Here is a 14,106-nt window from a genome sequence, read left to right as displayed (position 1 = left end):
CCCATAGATGACAGTTGATTGGGATGAAAAGAGAAATCATTGGACTAGAATGTTCCTCTATATCCTGCCTAAACCATCTCATTCCTCCCCTCCTCCCCTGACCATGGGTCAGAGGTGCCTAGTACCATGATGTAGGGTACTAAGAGAAATCTCTTTATGAGACCCCAGAGCTATGGGAAATGGATGCCCTTCACTTCTCATTCATCCTAGCTCTTGGGGCCATTGAGGTAGAAGGGGGAGGGGCCAGGCCACTCTAATCCCCCTTGTGGGTCCTGCTCTGAGCTTGCGCCTTAAGGAAGCAGGGGCTTTTGCTGGTACAAGAGACAGGACATCAGCCCAGACTGGAATGCTGCAGTTCTTCCCGAAGCCACAAGGGCACTGGCTGTCCAAGCCGGCTCAGCAGCTTCGACAGCTCCAGATTGTGGTTCCGGAAAAAATCCGTAAGGAAAAGGCGAGACTAATAGAAGAAAAATGAGGGCACACATGGTAAAGAGTGGGAGTCAGAATCAGATCTGGAAGCTCAGAGGGCTACTCTGCTCCAGGCATTTACTTACCTCAGTGTCCATATCTGGGTACCTCCGGCCTTTGCTTTTCCCTAGACAGCGAGTCTTGCCACCTTCAAGTCCCTGGCACCAGAATCCCTTATCCTCATCAAACCTGCTCAGGAAGAGGCCATTAGGTATCGAGAAATCCAAGTCCATAAATGCATACCACCCCTGCCAGTCCACATGGACATGTCTCTCCTTGTGAGGCAGGAAACCCATGTCTCTTCCAAACAGACACAGTCAACCTGCTTCCCCATTTCTCCCAGTGTACTACTCCCCTGGGTCATGTTTTCCCACCTGAGAGTCCGTGTGTAGTTCAGAAAGGGTGTGATACCCAGGAACTTCTGGATGCTCTCCATTGAGGCTGCTGGGTTGGTACGCAGCTCCTGTCCATCCACAATCAGCAACTAAAGAGACAGGGATGCAGTTCTCTGTCATCCTTAGAAACTTCTGGGCTGAAGGCAAGAGGAAGGGAGGGGGAGCCAATGAGGGCTACTGGGGGACTCTACCTGTCCAGAAGGATAGTAAGTCAGCCAGCGTTGTAGATGGGTAGAATAGTAGCCAGGGATAAGACAGCGGTTCTGCAGGGAGCGAAGTGCCAGAGGGGCCTGGGAAGAGGCTGAAATCACCTGGTAGAAGGTATAGTTCAGAGCAACTGAGTCTCCATGTGCTCGCTGGTGCTAAAGGACAAGTAGGAAGAGAAAGGACTGGTGATTTGACAGAATTATTCTGCCCTTACTCTTGGTCTGGTTATCAGATAACACAGGAATTCTTTCCCAAGACACTAGTTTAGTCTCCCTACCCTCATTACTTTCTGCCTCTCTAAGCAGTCACCACCTCCCTTCCTTAAGCACTGGTGTTATCCTTAGCTTCAGGCAGACCTGGTACCAGGAGTAGGCCCGGTCAGCAGGGTTGGTGAGCACAGTGATGATCTTGGCTCTTGGCAGAAGGGCAGCTCCCCGCCGTGGTACAACCTCTGAGTCAAAGTAGGTGGCACTTTTTTCAAATAGGAAGTCAGTGCTGGCATTGGAAGGGACAGGGAAGAAGTCCATGTACCTAGAAAGCAGCAGAAAGGCAGAGAAATTTGCAAAGAATGAAAGGGCCAGATGTCTGTGGTGATAGAAGCTGGAATGGGGTATTTTGGGGGAGTGAGTATTACTCTGAGAAGCATTCTAATGGTTGTCAGTCTCACCAGTCAATGCCCTTGTGGTAATTAGGGCCGTTGAAGAACTGAATCTCCTCAAAGGTGCTTGGGCTAGGGAAGCTGCTAGTCACAGCCGGGTGTAGGCTCAGGAAGAAGTGAATAGCTGTGGTCCCTAAATGGGAGAGAGAAACCAACTCAACACCATGAATCTGAAGGAGGTGAAGAAATAACCACTCTGAATAGCAAAAATAGTACCCAATTAGAGTGAGAGAAGAAAACTTTGAGAGAGGCCCAGGAAGAGTTAAAACAGTGGTTCTCAACTTGGCCATGCATCCTAATCAGTCTCAAGAGATTATATTAGTGAGCAACCAGGTGAGATGAGAAAGGAGTCCCTTGGCAAAATACTTTGGGTTTAAAGCAGGGCAAAAAAAGATGGCTAAGGATGATTCACCTGTCTTTTGGGGTCCCACAATGAGGAACTTGGGGAGCCGATCACAGGTTTTCTCCTTGGACCAAATATCTTTGTGCCGCTTGTCATCACAGGGATTCTGAAGAGCAGGCCAGGAATCAGGTAAGGCCTAATCTCCTCTCCAACATCTAGCCCCATCATGTTTCTTAATTGCTTGAGATCTACCCTTACCTGCCAAAGGGGACTTCGCTCCTGAGGGAAGAGTTCAAAGTACTTTTGTGCGAGAGGGACAGGAGGAAGGGTCTGCAGGCGCAGCCGTGTCCAGCACTGGAGGAAGTGCACCAAGCTCTCAAAGGTGTACAGGCCCAGCCGGTCATTTCCATAATTGGACAGATGGGTCATAAAGATGCTGATCTGCAAAGGGGCACCTGGCACGTCATATTTGGAAAGCCTATCCTACCTTAGAATCAGCCTTGGTGAGCAAATATCCCAGCCTGCAAACATTTTGGCTTTCTAATCTTCTAGCCCTTCCTCCTAGCAGCACCTTACCGGATTAAGCAGCACAGTCAGAAAGAGCTCTCCACCTCGGATGCTCCGGTCTAGTTCACGAGAGCCTCCAGGATACTCATTATAGAAGATGGTGTGAGTGAAGAGGCCACATGTTTGCCGAGGCAGCACCTGAATGGGAAGAAGAAACAGGGATAGATGAGATCTGAAAGGCAGAACAAGAAGGAGAAAGGTTCTGAGGTACTGGGATTCCCTGGGTTTGTAAAGTACTTAGTCTGAAGTTACAGCAATAAAGTTCTTGCTATGTGCAGTATGACTTTTCACCCCCCTACCCACTACTGTTATTATGAGGATAAAATTAGACTGGCAGTTGACTGGACAATGCAGGTTTGGAGACTAAATATTGGAGTTTGATTCAAGTTTGTATTGGGGGTCCCTCACCATAATGCCATTGTGAATGAAGCCACGGCGGTAGCGGGCAGGGCGGAGATGGGGATACTCCTCAGTGCTGGTCACCTGGATGCCCCACACAGATTTCCAGGCCTCATAGAGTTGAGTGTGGATAGGGTACACACCTGAGTGGTGGGGGGCCACTGCATACCCCAGATCCGTGGGAATCCCATGTTCCTGGGAACGGCATAGACGCTCACCAGGACCTGGTGAGGTTTGGGGAGCAGAGGGTAAAGAGGGTGGGGAAAGAACAATGGAAAGGGTAGGGAAAGGGTGTCCCATAAGGGAAGGTTAAAAAGGAAGCATTATCTTTGGGAGAAAGTATGAGGAAGGGATCCAAGGGTCTCACCAGAGCAAACTGTTTGTTGAGCCTCATTTGGTCAGCTAGCACGGAGCGATTGTGGAACAGGTGCGGCTGCATGTGGCTCCACATGTGGGGGAACCACCAGAACTCTTTGCGGTGCTTCAGCAGCATGTCATCCCCCGCATCCTCCTCCTCTGTCCCTATGACCACATACTGACCACTGACCACCCGCTCAATGACCACAGCCAGTCAGCCGCTGTGCCCTCCTTTGTTGTATATCAGGACCATCTTCCATCCCTGGGACATTACTGATTTCTACTCACCTAGGACTTTTTATTTTCTCCACTGCCAAGTTGCCCTCCAGCCTCCCATGATAACCTAAATTCATACCCACCACTGGCTCCTCACACTATTGTGACCCCAAATGGTGTCCCTTTTCCCCAACTTGTCAGCCTAAGGAGATTGGACAGTGAAGGGACAGATCAAGCTAAGACTGATACGCTGAAAGAGCAGGGGAATAAGCTCACCCGTATGATAGAACTTGCCCGAGAAGCCCAGGTTGAAGGTGAAGTTGGGGACTAAGGTCCTGAGTTTGTTCTGAGTGTTTAACAGGGCCTGGGAAGGGTAGGAGTGACATAAGAAATCAGGAGAGAGCAGACTGTGTGGGAGAAAAATGCAAAGTAGTACTTTTCCTGCCTGGAAAGGACAGGGGATATACTTATGACAAGCTCAGAATCAAGGGAGTCTGATAGGACAAAGCCTGAAACAGTTTCTAATGAAAGCAATGTGAGTGAGGAAAAACAAACACTGACCTCAACATCAGCCACCTTCATGCGGGTACCTTCCTTGCCCACAAAGATGTCATCGATGTCTACCAAGATGTAGCGGTCAAGGTCCAGGCAGAGGCGCTTACCAGTGAGATACGCAACAGCATCAACAAAGACAAGTTTGTGGAGCCAGAAGGAAAGGCCATGGCCAAAGAGCACCCGCTGGATGCCATCATGCAACCCCAGGTCCTGTACCACAGTGGGAAGTCGGGCACGGTGAGGTACTGGTCCTAGCACAGGGAGCTCAGCTGGCCGGAGGCTGGCAAGAAGCACTGCTTCATATGTGCTGTGATTAGACTGGAAGATGGTCCAGTCATCACCAGGCAGTGATCCAGGCTCCAGGCGGCTGGGGCGTGTGAGATGCAGTAGCGGGGCAGAAGGGTTAACTTGGTAGTCTCGGAGCCCCAAGTTTGAGTGTAGAAAAAGGGGAAAGCCCTTGAGCTGGGCACTCAGTAAGCTGTGCTCATGGGCTCTGAAAAAGCCAATGATGCCCACACCATACTCCACGCAGTACCGGTCTAGCAGCTCCCGACTCCAGGCATCCAGGTTGACATACTTGAGCAGGTTCTCATAAATGACCAAGACATAGCGGCCATGGGTATGATCAGTAAGTGTGGGCATGTCCCCTCGGCCAGGTGCCAGCTCAGTGCTGTATCGAAAACGACTAGACTCCAAGATGGCCACAATTTCCTGCCCTAGCTGTGAGTATGTACTCTCCACAAACACAAGGACCACGGGTTCAGTTCGAGCTGTCTCTGGAGGCCTGGGGGGCCGGGGTGGGACTGGAGGCCGTCCAGGGCCAGGGCCAGCTGCTCCACCACTGCTGCAGTCTCCCAACGGCAAGGGCAAAGGTTCCTTGGCCTTGGGGCTGGTAGACACATAGTAAGCCAGGAAGCCCATGGAGCCCAGACTGAAAGCGATGAGCAGCAGTATAAGGCGGTGCAGTTCCAGCTGCCGAGCTGGGCGTACCACCTTCCACAGCTGAAGCATGGCGGGGGAGGGGAGGCAGGAAATGGGACCACCTCAGGGGATGGGAGGTAGTAATTCTATAAGCTGAGGCTCTCTCAGACGTTGGAAGGCTGGAAAAATAGAGGAAAGAGATTCCCTCAGGTCAGTTCCCTGAAGAGGTGGAGAAGGTCCCCTTAGTATAAGACAGGAGAGAGAGAAGGGGCAGCACAGGGCAACTGGACAGAGTCCATAGGTCTCAGGTCACCATGGCCCCCTGGCCCATGGCTCCAGGCTGCAAATCTGGCCAGGCTCCACCCTAGGGCCCTGGCTGAGTTCCTCACATCAGAAGTCAGCAAAGTTCACAATCTCTGCCCCCACTATCTGAAAGACAGATAAATTGATGGGTTACTTCTCCCCTTGAAACTCTACCTTTAATCTATTTCCCTCCTCACCCCATTTCTCTTACCTCCTGCTTACTGGATGATTTGTTCTCCAAAAACAAGCTCCTGTAGAAGAACACAACTGAACTTCATACCTTTGTTTCATAGCTCATTTCTGTTCTTAAAATACTATCCAAATTCTCCTCCCTGAGCTAAGCTCAGAGTTGGAGCAAATATACTTAAGGGCTAGAAGAGGACAAACCTCCCATCAACAAGCAGCCAAACAGCCTAGGAAGCTGAAAATGAAATTGTTCTGAAAGAAGTACCCAGCCCCTGAGCAAGCTGGTCAGTCAGTAGGGGCTTTGGTCTTTCTGTGAGGAAGGGATGGAAAGCCCCAAAAGTCCCATGCTCCAATGTAATATCAGATAAGAGGAACTCATGAGCCTGTTAATCTTCCCTTATCAATCAATCTCAATATCATAGCCTAACAGCACTAACGAATTTGCAGTCAGGTGGACACTCTCATGAGGGAGTTCACAGGAAAGACAGTTGCTGCTAGATAATCATTCTATTAGTTTCCAAACTTAGAACTTACAGACTCTGTTTTCTACTGCTTGTGAAAAATTACCCATCCTTTGCCCTTTACCTGGAGCCTTGCTGGAGCAGTGGTTAAGTGCTCAGCTCTTAACAGAAAGGTTAGTGGTTTGAACCCACTAGTGGCTCCTTGGGAGAAAGATGTGGCAGTCGGCTTCTGTAAATATTACAGACTTGGAAATCTGGTCGGGCAGTTCTACTCTGTCCTACAGGATCCCTATGAGTTGGAAATGACTCAAAAGCAATGGTTTTTTTTTTTTTTTTGCCTTTTACCTCACCTATGAGAAGAGATAAAAATGTAGCCCAGAGTAGGTCACAACACTGGGACTTGAGAAAAGCCAGAGAACTAACTCCAGAGTCCCTTTCCCTGCCCACTCCAGTTCTCTTTCCTAACCTAGCCTAGGTGGTAAAGTAAAACTTGTGAGAGCAGGAACTCGGTGGGACTGCCTTGTTTTTCCAGTTTCACACATCTGCCTTTGACAAGGTACAGTCTTACCACTTTTCTATCGTTCCTTTTAGTGGACCTTACACAGGTTCTAGCTTTTGCAGGTTTTACTGTGTTACGATCCCATTCCTGAGCAGCTCAGAAGGGTCTCTGAGGTAGCTTAGAGAGACATGAGGGATTCAGAGTCCTGTTATAAAAACAGAGTAGAGTGAGTGGGGCTGGATGACAAAGAGCAAAAGAAACTTAAGTCATATCTAACTAACAAGAGGAATAAGGATAACACAGTCAGAATATAGTTTTAAGAAGACCTAATTTTGGGAACTTTTTTCTTATTTTTCTTAGACTGCTTTATTGCCACTTTCCCCACCTTAGTCACTCCTAGTCAGGTCAGTCGCTCGCAATCCTGCTCTATCACTCTATACATCTCCAGGGTGATTAAGCAGAGCCAAGGTCCTTCAGAATTGAGATGAATGATTTAAGCAAGTTCAGCTTTAGCCTACGTATGACTAACTGACATGAGAAGAGAACTGGGAGAGAGGATGAAAATAGTGATGGGAAGGGATGAAGGCTAAGAATGAACGAAACCCTTTAGGGAAGACTTGGTTGTAAGTGGATACTTAAGACAGATCATTTGTATTGTTAATATTAAACTTTCTTTTGAGAGCATATTACTTGCCACTCTTGTAAGAACTGTACATATATTTAGTGTAACATTCCAGATCTACGGGATTAGAACTACGATTAATATTCCCATTTTACATGAGTAATTTGAAGCCCAGAGAAGCTTAGTAACTTGCCCAGAATCACAGAGCTTTCCAGTCAGTAGAGAAACTGAGATTCAAAGTCGTGCCTGTCAGGTTCCAAAGCCATGCTCTTCATCACTGCATTTTAGCTTCATATCTAGAAAAAGCAGCAGTATTTAGGGAAGGGGTGCTGAGAGAGCTATTAGGGTAGGATGAGTGTTAGCTATAGCTATTAGGGTGGGATGATAAATAGTGAAGGAAGAAAACTGAGGTGGGGGACTACACATTTGTGCGGTGGGAGGTTTCCGAGGAGGGAGGCAGACACCAAATGGGGTCACCCCGGCCTGGGCTGGGAGAGAGCAACACTAATACGAACTAGGTGATGACTGGGTGTGGGCAGTGCGCTAGGCGGGGTACAGAGGGGAGAAATGGGCATGAGGGGCTCCCACAGAGGGGCTCGCACAGCTGGAATCACTGATGGAGGAGCTCTGTTGAGAGGGTATATGGGGGTCACAAGTGGATATGAAGAGGGCATCGGATGTGGGGCAATAAAGGGGCGCACTAAGGAAAGTCTGGGGTGACATCCAAGCAGGCACCAGGCTAGGAGAGCCCCGAGGAGAGGATGGAGCCCCGTACTGACCGGGCGAGCTGAGGGGCATGAGGCAGCTACGAGGGAGGCTAGTGGAAAGACACTGGGCGAGGGGCGCACTGGCCCGCACTGAGGGGTCGCCCGGGCAACACTGAAGGTGGTTGTGGTGGCAATACACTGAGGGGGAAGCCTCTGAAGGGAGAAACTGAGGGCGTCTGTGGGTGGGGGCCACACTCTGAGTGTGGAGCTTTCCTCAAGGGCGGCTCACCCGGAGGACTGGGCGGCGTCCCCGCTGTCCCCGGGCTCCGCCGCGTCCCGGGGCTGCCCGGCTTCCCGGCTCTCGGGGGCTCCAGCCGCGACGCGGCGGCTCCGCCATCTCCGAGCGAACGTTCTACCGCAGCCGGGCCCAACCACCGCTCCCACAGGGGGGGGAGGCGGCGCGCTGCCGATCACAGCACCCGCTCAGTTCCTTGTCCGCCCCGAGGCTGGCAGTCGCGTGGCCGAGGCGCCGGGGAGCCGAACGGTCCTCCGCAGCACTCAGCCTAGCCGCAGCCTCCTGGATGGCGGGCTCCACGCCCAGCCCGCAGGAGCGCGTCCCCCTTACCCGCCGGGTGGCACAGTCTGTCCAGCGTTGGCGCCCCAGCTCCGGGTACAGGGGCGGGCCCAGGGTATGGGCTCGTCCATTCAACCCTGCGGAGGGGGAGCCGGGCCTGCCCACTGAGCTGCGAGGGGGGCGGGGGCGGGTCCTGACAGCGGGCGGGGCCCAGAGGCGGGGTGAGACCCCATACTCCACCTCTTAATGGGCTACATCCTTCCTTCCCACCCCAAACTAGTCTCAGCAGCTAAGAGGAGGGGTTGGAGGCTAAAGAATTTATGAGGGTATTTTATCCTACAAAGAAACTTGGAGAAAGCACATCACTTCATGTTGAAGCCTTGTAATCCAGGCTGCTAGAATCTAAGGCCCTGGCCATTCGCCTCCAACAGTAGTAACACAATGGACTGTTTAAAGGTTATTTTATTAAATATCTTCAGTTCAAGGTTTCATTGTAACAAAGCTATGAAGGGTCTACCAACATTCAGAACAAACACTATTTTTAAATTATTTCTATGTCATCATGCAAAAATTCTGCATCAAATGCCTCCCATTTCCTGTTTAAAAGGTGATTTTTTTTTTTTTTTAAGTAGTCTATTGTCTATAGATGCTGACATTAGCCCCAGAAGAGGAGGAAGAATGCTAAGGAGAAGTGGGGCTGGAGCAGCCATATGAAGCTATGGGTCTCAATGAACTCTAAGACCATTCGTCTTCAAGCCAGCAAAACCAAACTTGGTGGTGAAGGTGTCTGCGTGCTGGCACTGCAGGCTGCTGAGCAGGAAAGGGACAGGGCCCAGGGGCTGGGGCATGCATGAGGTGCTCGGAGAAGCCTGGCCAAATCCAAGCACCAGCGTCTGTGAGTCTGCTCTGGTCTCAGCTGGCTCCAAGGTAAACCCGTAGCTTTGCCTCTTCCCCCTGTTCCTGTACCTCCTGGAGGTAGTCCAGGGAGCTGGGGTCTACCTACCTTTTCCCCCAAAGTGCAGATATTTGTGCAGACAACTTTGAACAGCTGATTTGGGGAAACCAAAGCCATGACCAATTGCTCCTCCATTCTCTTCTCTGCTATCTGCTTAGAGCACAGATCTTTCTCTCTTGGAATGGAACTCTTTGAGCACAGAGAGGGGCAATGAATGTAGGGGCCATGGCTCTGGACACCTCTTTTGAGGACATGCAAGTAGGAGTGGGGTGATGCCCATGCAGATTGTCCAGCATTAAGTCTATGCTTTAGTTGGTCAGTAAAGAGGCCTCTTTAAAGAGGACACCTGTTCTTCTTGATAGAGTAGTCAGGTCAATCTCAGACAGGAACGGAGATGGACGTGCAGCAAGGGAAGAGTAAAAGGGAGGCAGGCCCTGAGGGCAGCCTGAATGCATAGAAACAACTGCCACCTCTAATCCCACTGCCTCACTCTTCCTAACCCACAGGGGCACTTGGCAGAGGGCCCAGGTCCAAATGAGAATCAGTACTGGGACCACCATCATGAAAAGGCAAGACAAAGATGGTCCAAGTCAGCACAGAAACAGAACTGCCAAACGTGGCAAGGAGACACCCGGCCAGGGCCTGGCTCTTTCCTTGCTAAGTTATAAGAAAACAAACAGGAAGCAAAGCGGCAACCCCTCCCCCTTCCCTGCAAGGGTTCAGGCCTCAATATCACGGCCCACGTGCATTGTGCATCCTATAGAAATGGATGAGTAAGTGAGCATGTCAGACTAACACGAGGTTTCTCATTGGCTTTGTCTCAAACACACTTCTGCAGCACCAATTCTCTTCCCTTGTACACTACATGGAACAGTACAGCAAACGTCCGGGCCCTCAGTCCTGAGGCCACTGCATCTCAGCTGCCTCCATAGCAGGCTGGGAGCTCTGCGTTCTCTCCCACGCAGGTCTGACAGCCACGATGTTCTCATCAGCCTCGTTCTAGGCACCCATGCAAGTTCTGAAGAAGTCCATTCCCACACCTGGAGCAGGCAGGCCCCTTCCAGGGATGAAATCACATCATGGCCCCGAAGCTCTGTCAGAGTTCTTGCCTGGTCCCCCTGAGTCCTTAGGGGCCAGAGGCTGAGCTCCTCTTCTGGGCTGGTGGGTAAGCCCAGTGCTCATGCCAGGGTAGGCGTCACACAAACTCCTGCCTTCATGCCAGCCCAAGGGCTATCGGTGGTTTTAAAACGCATCATGGTACGGATTCCATTTTTTTTTAAACAATCTTTTTTCTTTTTTTTTTCTTAAATGTAAAAAACACCTCGGTACAGCAGAGACAGACACGAAGGGCGGGCGGGAGGGCTGCATGCAGGGGCGTGCATTGGCTGCTGCCGCTTTGTAATTTAATTGTTTTAAACCTCAAACGAACAGGACTGCCGCTGTCACTCAGGCCCTCCAGAGCCACTGGCTGCGAAGGTTCGACCTCCAGCTGGGATCTCCTAATGCCCCTGTCAAACAGGACAGAACGTGGTAATAGAACAGAGGATGTTGAGCACGCAGAGGAGTTCCAGGGACACTGCACTCTTGGCCAAGTCTGCCTGACTAGGTGGGGGGTGGGGAGAAGCTAACATTTAAATATAACATTGCCTCACCTTTGCTGAGCACTTACTAAGTGCTTTACGGTATCTTATTTAATCCTCACAATCACTCAGTGAAGTAGGCACCACTCTTAGCCTCATCTCAAGCAGAGGAAACTGAGGCTTAGGGAGGGGAATAATGTCACTCAATTTGGCGTCATGAAGAGGGTCCCAAGTCTGTCTGACCATACTGCCCAAATCCCACAGGATAGCCCACACTTCCTCCCCCATGCCCCTGCCCACCCTCCTCTTTCTCCTCTGATCCCATCTGTCCAGCCCTGCCCCCAGGTGCACCTGTGGCTGAGCTCACTGCAGCGGTGCGGCAGGGGCCCCTGAGCAGTGATAGTGGACATTGAGCCACTTGCCATCCCGGCGGTGCCAGACCCGAGTCTCCTCCGACTGGCTGGTGCGAGGCCGGCCCTGCCCATCGATGTACTGGGTGAGGCGGATGTAGGCGATGCAAGCAGCATCCTCCCCGATTACGTGAACGTGCGGGTTCAGGATGGTGGTATGGATGGGCTTGCTGTTCTTGGAGAGGACTGCAGGGGGCAGGGCAGGATAGGGTAGGTAGGAGGGGCATCAGGCATGGGACCTGCATCTTCTTCCCAACCCACACTTCCAAGTCTCACCCTCTCCCCAACAACCATTCCTAGAGCCTCCAAGCCCTCCCCATACATGCTATAGAGGCTGGACACCTCATCACATTGGTCTCCAAATTAATGCAAAAGGAAGAAAAAGGTGGTGACAATAATGGCAGTGTCTACTATTTTAATTAGGCATTGTGCTGGGGTTGCACATGCGTGAGCTGTAGCCGTTGGTCGGTATTTTCTTCATTATAAGATAAGGAAACAGGCTCAAGGAGGTTAAATAATTAGCCCAAATCACAAAGGACCATCTGACCCTAACTAACTTCTAGTCTGCCAGGTAGATGCTTAGATTTTGTAAAGGTTGGTTTGCCTCTAATTAGGGCTACACAGCAAAATCATGAACTTATTAAAAATTGACTTGTGATTTTTTAAAAAAAGCATCAAAGTTAAAGTTAAAATAGTCAAGAGTCACCAAAACATCAAGCTCAGGATATTCCCAGGGTTCCCAGGATTTTCTGGGGGAAAGGCAAAAGAAGTTGGATTGCTGTTATCAGAATGTGTTGTGCAAATGGTGTTCCTTTTATTGAGATTCACATTTTAGTTCAAGTGTTAAGACAGAGACTACACGAAATGTTCCTAGAGCTTCTATATGCTCTGGAATTGCTTCTGCTAATAGAATTACTCAGGGAGCCTAGAGCTTCCATGTGCAGCTGAGACATAGGGGGGATTGTCAGTGGAAAAAACAGAGATAAAATAAAACTCAGGGCAGGATAGGGAAGGCCCAAGAAAAAGATGAAATAAATAAATAAATAAGGAAGGGGAGGGTGTTGGAGAGAAGAGAGAAAGATGGGTGATGGTGGCAGGGGTGGAGGCAAGGATTCAGCTTCCTCTTATCCCTGGGGCTTCTAAGAACTGTCCAGAGTGCCTCTCCCCCATTCTAAGACTCCTGTATCCCTCAATATTCAGGGGGATCCTAGCCACAACTTCCAAGCTCAAAAATCACCTCCAGGGCCCTGTTACTTGCTTACACATTCTTATCCTGGTTTTAATTTCCTCTATTAGGCAACCTGCAGACACAGAGCTTCATTATTACTTGCTGAGATCATCTCAACCTAATCTCAAATGATTTCCAATCCTTCTTGGGAAGACATGAGGCTTAAAGAAATCCAGTGAACCTGATTGTGGTGGCTGCCCTGCCGTGAGGCAGCTGCAAACTCTGCCAGCTTCAGTGGGCACACAGGACTCTGGAGCTGTGCCTTTGAAAGGGCTAGTTTAAGACCACTGTCAGAGCACAGGAAGTAAGCACACAGACTAGGGGTGCAACAGGCAGGTGAAATAAGGAAATAAAGCAGGCAACTGGGAAGAGGAGAAGGTGAATGGGGACAGAGGCAAAGGGGGAGAAGAGGCAGGCAGGAGTATATCAGCAGCACGAACCCACTCACGATTCTCAAAGTAAAACTTATGGAAATCCATCCCTTCCACCAGGTTGCCAAGGGCCTCGGGCTCAAAGGAAGTGAGACCAGGATCACAAATCTTTCTGCAGGAAAAAAGCAGCTGGTCAAGCTCCTATGGAAGTTACTTATCTTCCTTCCTTGTCAGTGGCATTTGTCCCACAGCTGCATATTAGCTGTGTGCCAGGCTGGACAAGATAGCCAAGGTCTTAGGGGCCTATCTGCTGGCCGCTCAGCCCAGTCCTTTCTGCTCACAGCCAGGACACCAGGGGCAAGCTCAATCATAGTTTCTACCAGGAAGTGCTCCCAGTGTTTAACTCAGACACCTTATGCCCAAAGTCCAGCTTCTCTTCTCCTAGGGTCCTAGCTACTTTCTGGGAGCAAGGAAGGCCTTGAGAGAGAACTTAGATCTTAAGGAAATGGATCTCTACTCACGTGTAGGCCTCAAAGTCCCCATTGTTGATGGCCTCAATCAGCTGTTCTGTGATCTTAATGATCTCCTGTTTTCGCACTGTGGGGAAAAAAATCCAGCAATTTACCTGCATGGAACTGGGGAAGCTCCCAAGGGTCGGAGAACCTGCCCCAGTCCTTCAAACAGTTCCTTGTGATCCCTTTGACAAGACATTCCTCTTCTCTGTCTTTAAGGCCCTTTGCAGAAGAGTGAGCCCAACTTTCTCTCCATCCTCATCTTGCTGGTGTCATCACAGCCAACATTCATTCTCTGGCCTTCACCTACCTCTCCATCAACAACCAGGTCTCAGCCAACACTTCTGTCTCTAACAGCTGAGAGGCCTGGCATGTCATGAACACACGACCCAGGGCCTCATAGTGCATCCTTAGCAGGCTCAGCATCTCTAAGAAGCTGTTTCTACCACCCACTTACTTCTCTCACCCGAACGGGCTCAGTCAGGTCTCAGTCACAGCCTCCTATCTAGCCTTCACTCAGTGGTCCAAAACCCAGCTAGGGATGAGGGCTCCGAAAGAAGGAGCAGAGCCCTAGGGTGGATGCTGCATTCTCTTCACTCTACCTATCTCTAG

At 50.4% G+C, this 14,106-nt stretch overlaps 2 protein-coding genes across 2 annotated transcripts in view; both read right to left on the bottom strand.

Annotated features, from left to right (window-relative positions):
- Nucleotides 1-331: 331 nt before the first annotated feature.
- NDST2 (N-deacetylase and N-sulfotransferase 2) lies at nucleotides 332-5,176 on the bottom strand. Its single transcript, XM_007940601.2, has 13 exons — nucleotides 4,172-5,176; nucleotides 3,887-3,974; nucleotides 3,405-3,559; nucleotides 3,047-3,232; nucleotides 2,648-2,776; nucleotides 2,330-2,512; nucleotides 2,141-2,237; nucleotides 1,738-1,861; nucleotides 1,427-1,601; nucleotides 1,055-1,225; nucleotides 843-952; nucleotides 555-657; nucleotides 332-457 (listed from the first exon to the last, which is right to left on the bottom strand). The coding sequence occupies exons 1-13, from the start codon at nucleotides 5,174-5,176 to the stop codon at nucleotides 332-334; spliced, it is 2,652 nt and encodes an 883-aa protein (XP_007938792.1).
- A 6,160-nt stretch (nucleotides 5,177-11,336) lies between these two features.
- The window catches only part of CAMK2G (calcium/calmodulin dependent protein kinase II gamma), a 65,038-nt gene continuing 62,268 nt past the window's right edge, over nucleotides 11,337-14,106 (bottom strand). The window contains exons 20-22 of the mRNA XM_042780915.1: nucleotides 13,504-13,579; nucleotides 13,060-13,154; nucleotides 11,337-11,569 (exon numbers count right to left, since the gene is read on the bottom strand). Coding sequence (XP_042636849.1) covers nucleotides 11,337-11,569; nucleotides 13,060-13,154; nucleotides 13,504-13,579 — 404 coding nt within the window. The remainder of the gene's footprint in view (nucleotides 11,570-13,059; nucleotides 13,155-13,503; nucleotides 13,580-14,106) is intronic.

Source organism: Orycteropus afer, unplaced genomic scaffold, assembly GCF_000298275.1.
Source record: "Orycteropus afer afer isolate SDZICR_OR568_19922 unplaced genomic scaffold, OryAfe1.0 scaffold00070, whole genome shotgun sequence".
NCBI lineage: Eukaryota > Metazoa > Chordata > Mammalia > Tubulidentata > Orycteropodidae > Orycteropus > Orycteropus afer.
The sequence above is the reverse complement of the archived record's forward strand: the minus strand, read 5'-3'. Positions and strand labels throughout refer to the sequence as shown.

Bases quoted from the DNA above. Each gene is read 5' to 3' on its own strand.
- NDST2 (XM_007940601.2), bottom strand. From the start codon at position 5,176: ATGCTTCAGCTGTGGAAGGTGGTACGCCCAGCTCGGCAGCTGGAACTG. The intron at 1,862-2,140 runs GTGAATCATCCT...TCTCCCATTTAG, and splicing joins TGTGGGACCCCAAAAGACAG to GGACCACAGCTATTCACTTC. The intron at 658-842 runs GTGGGAAAACAT...CTTCCTGAGCAG, and splicing joins AACTACACACGGACTCTCAG to GTTTGATGAGGATAAGGGAT.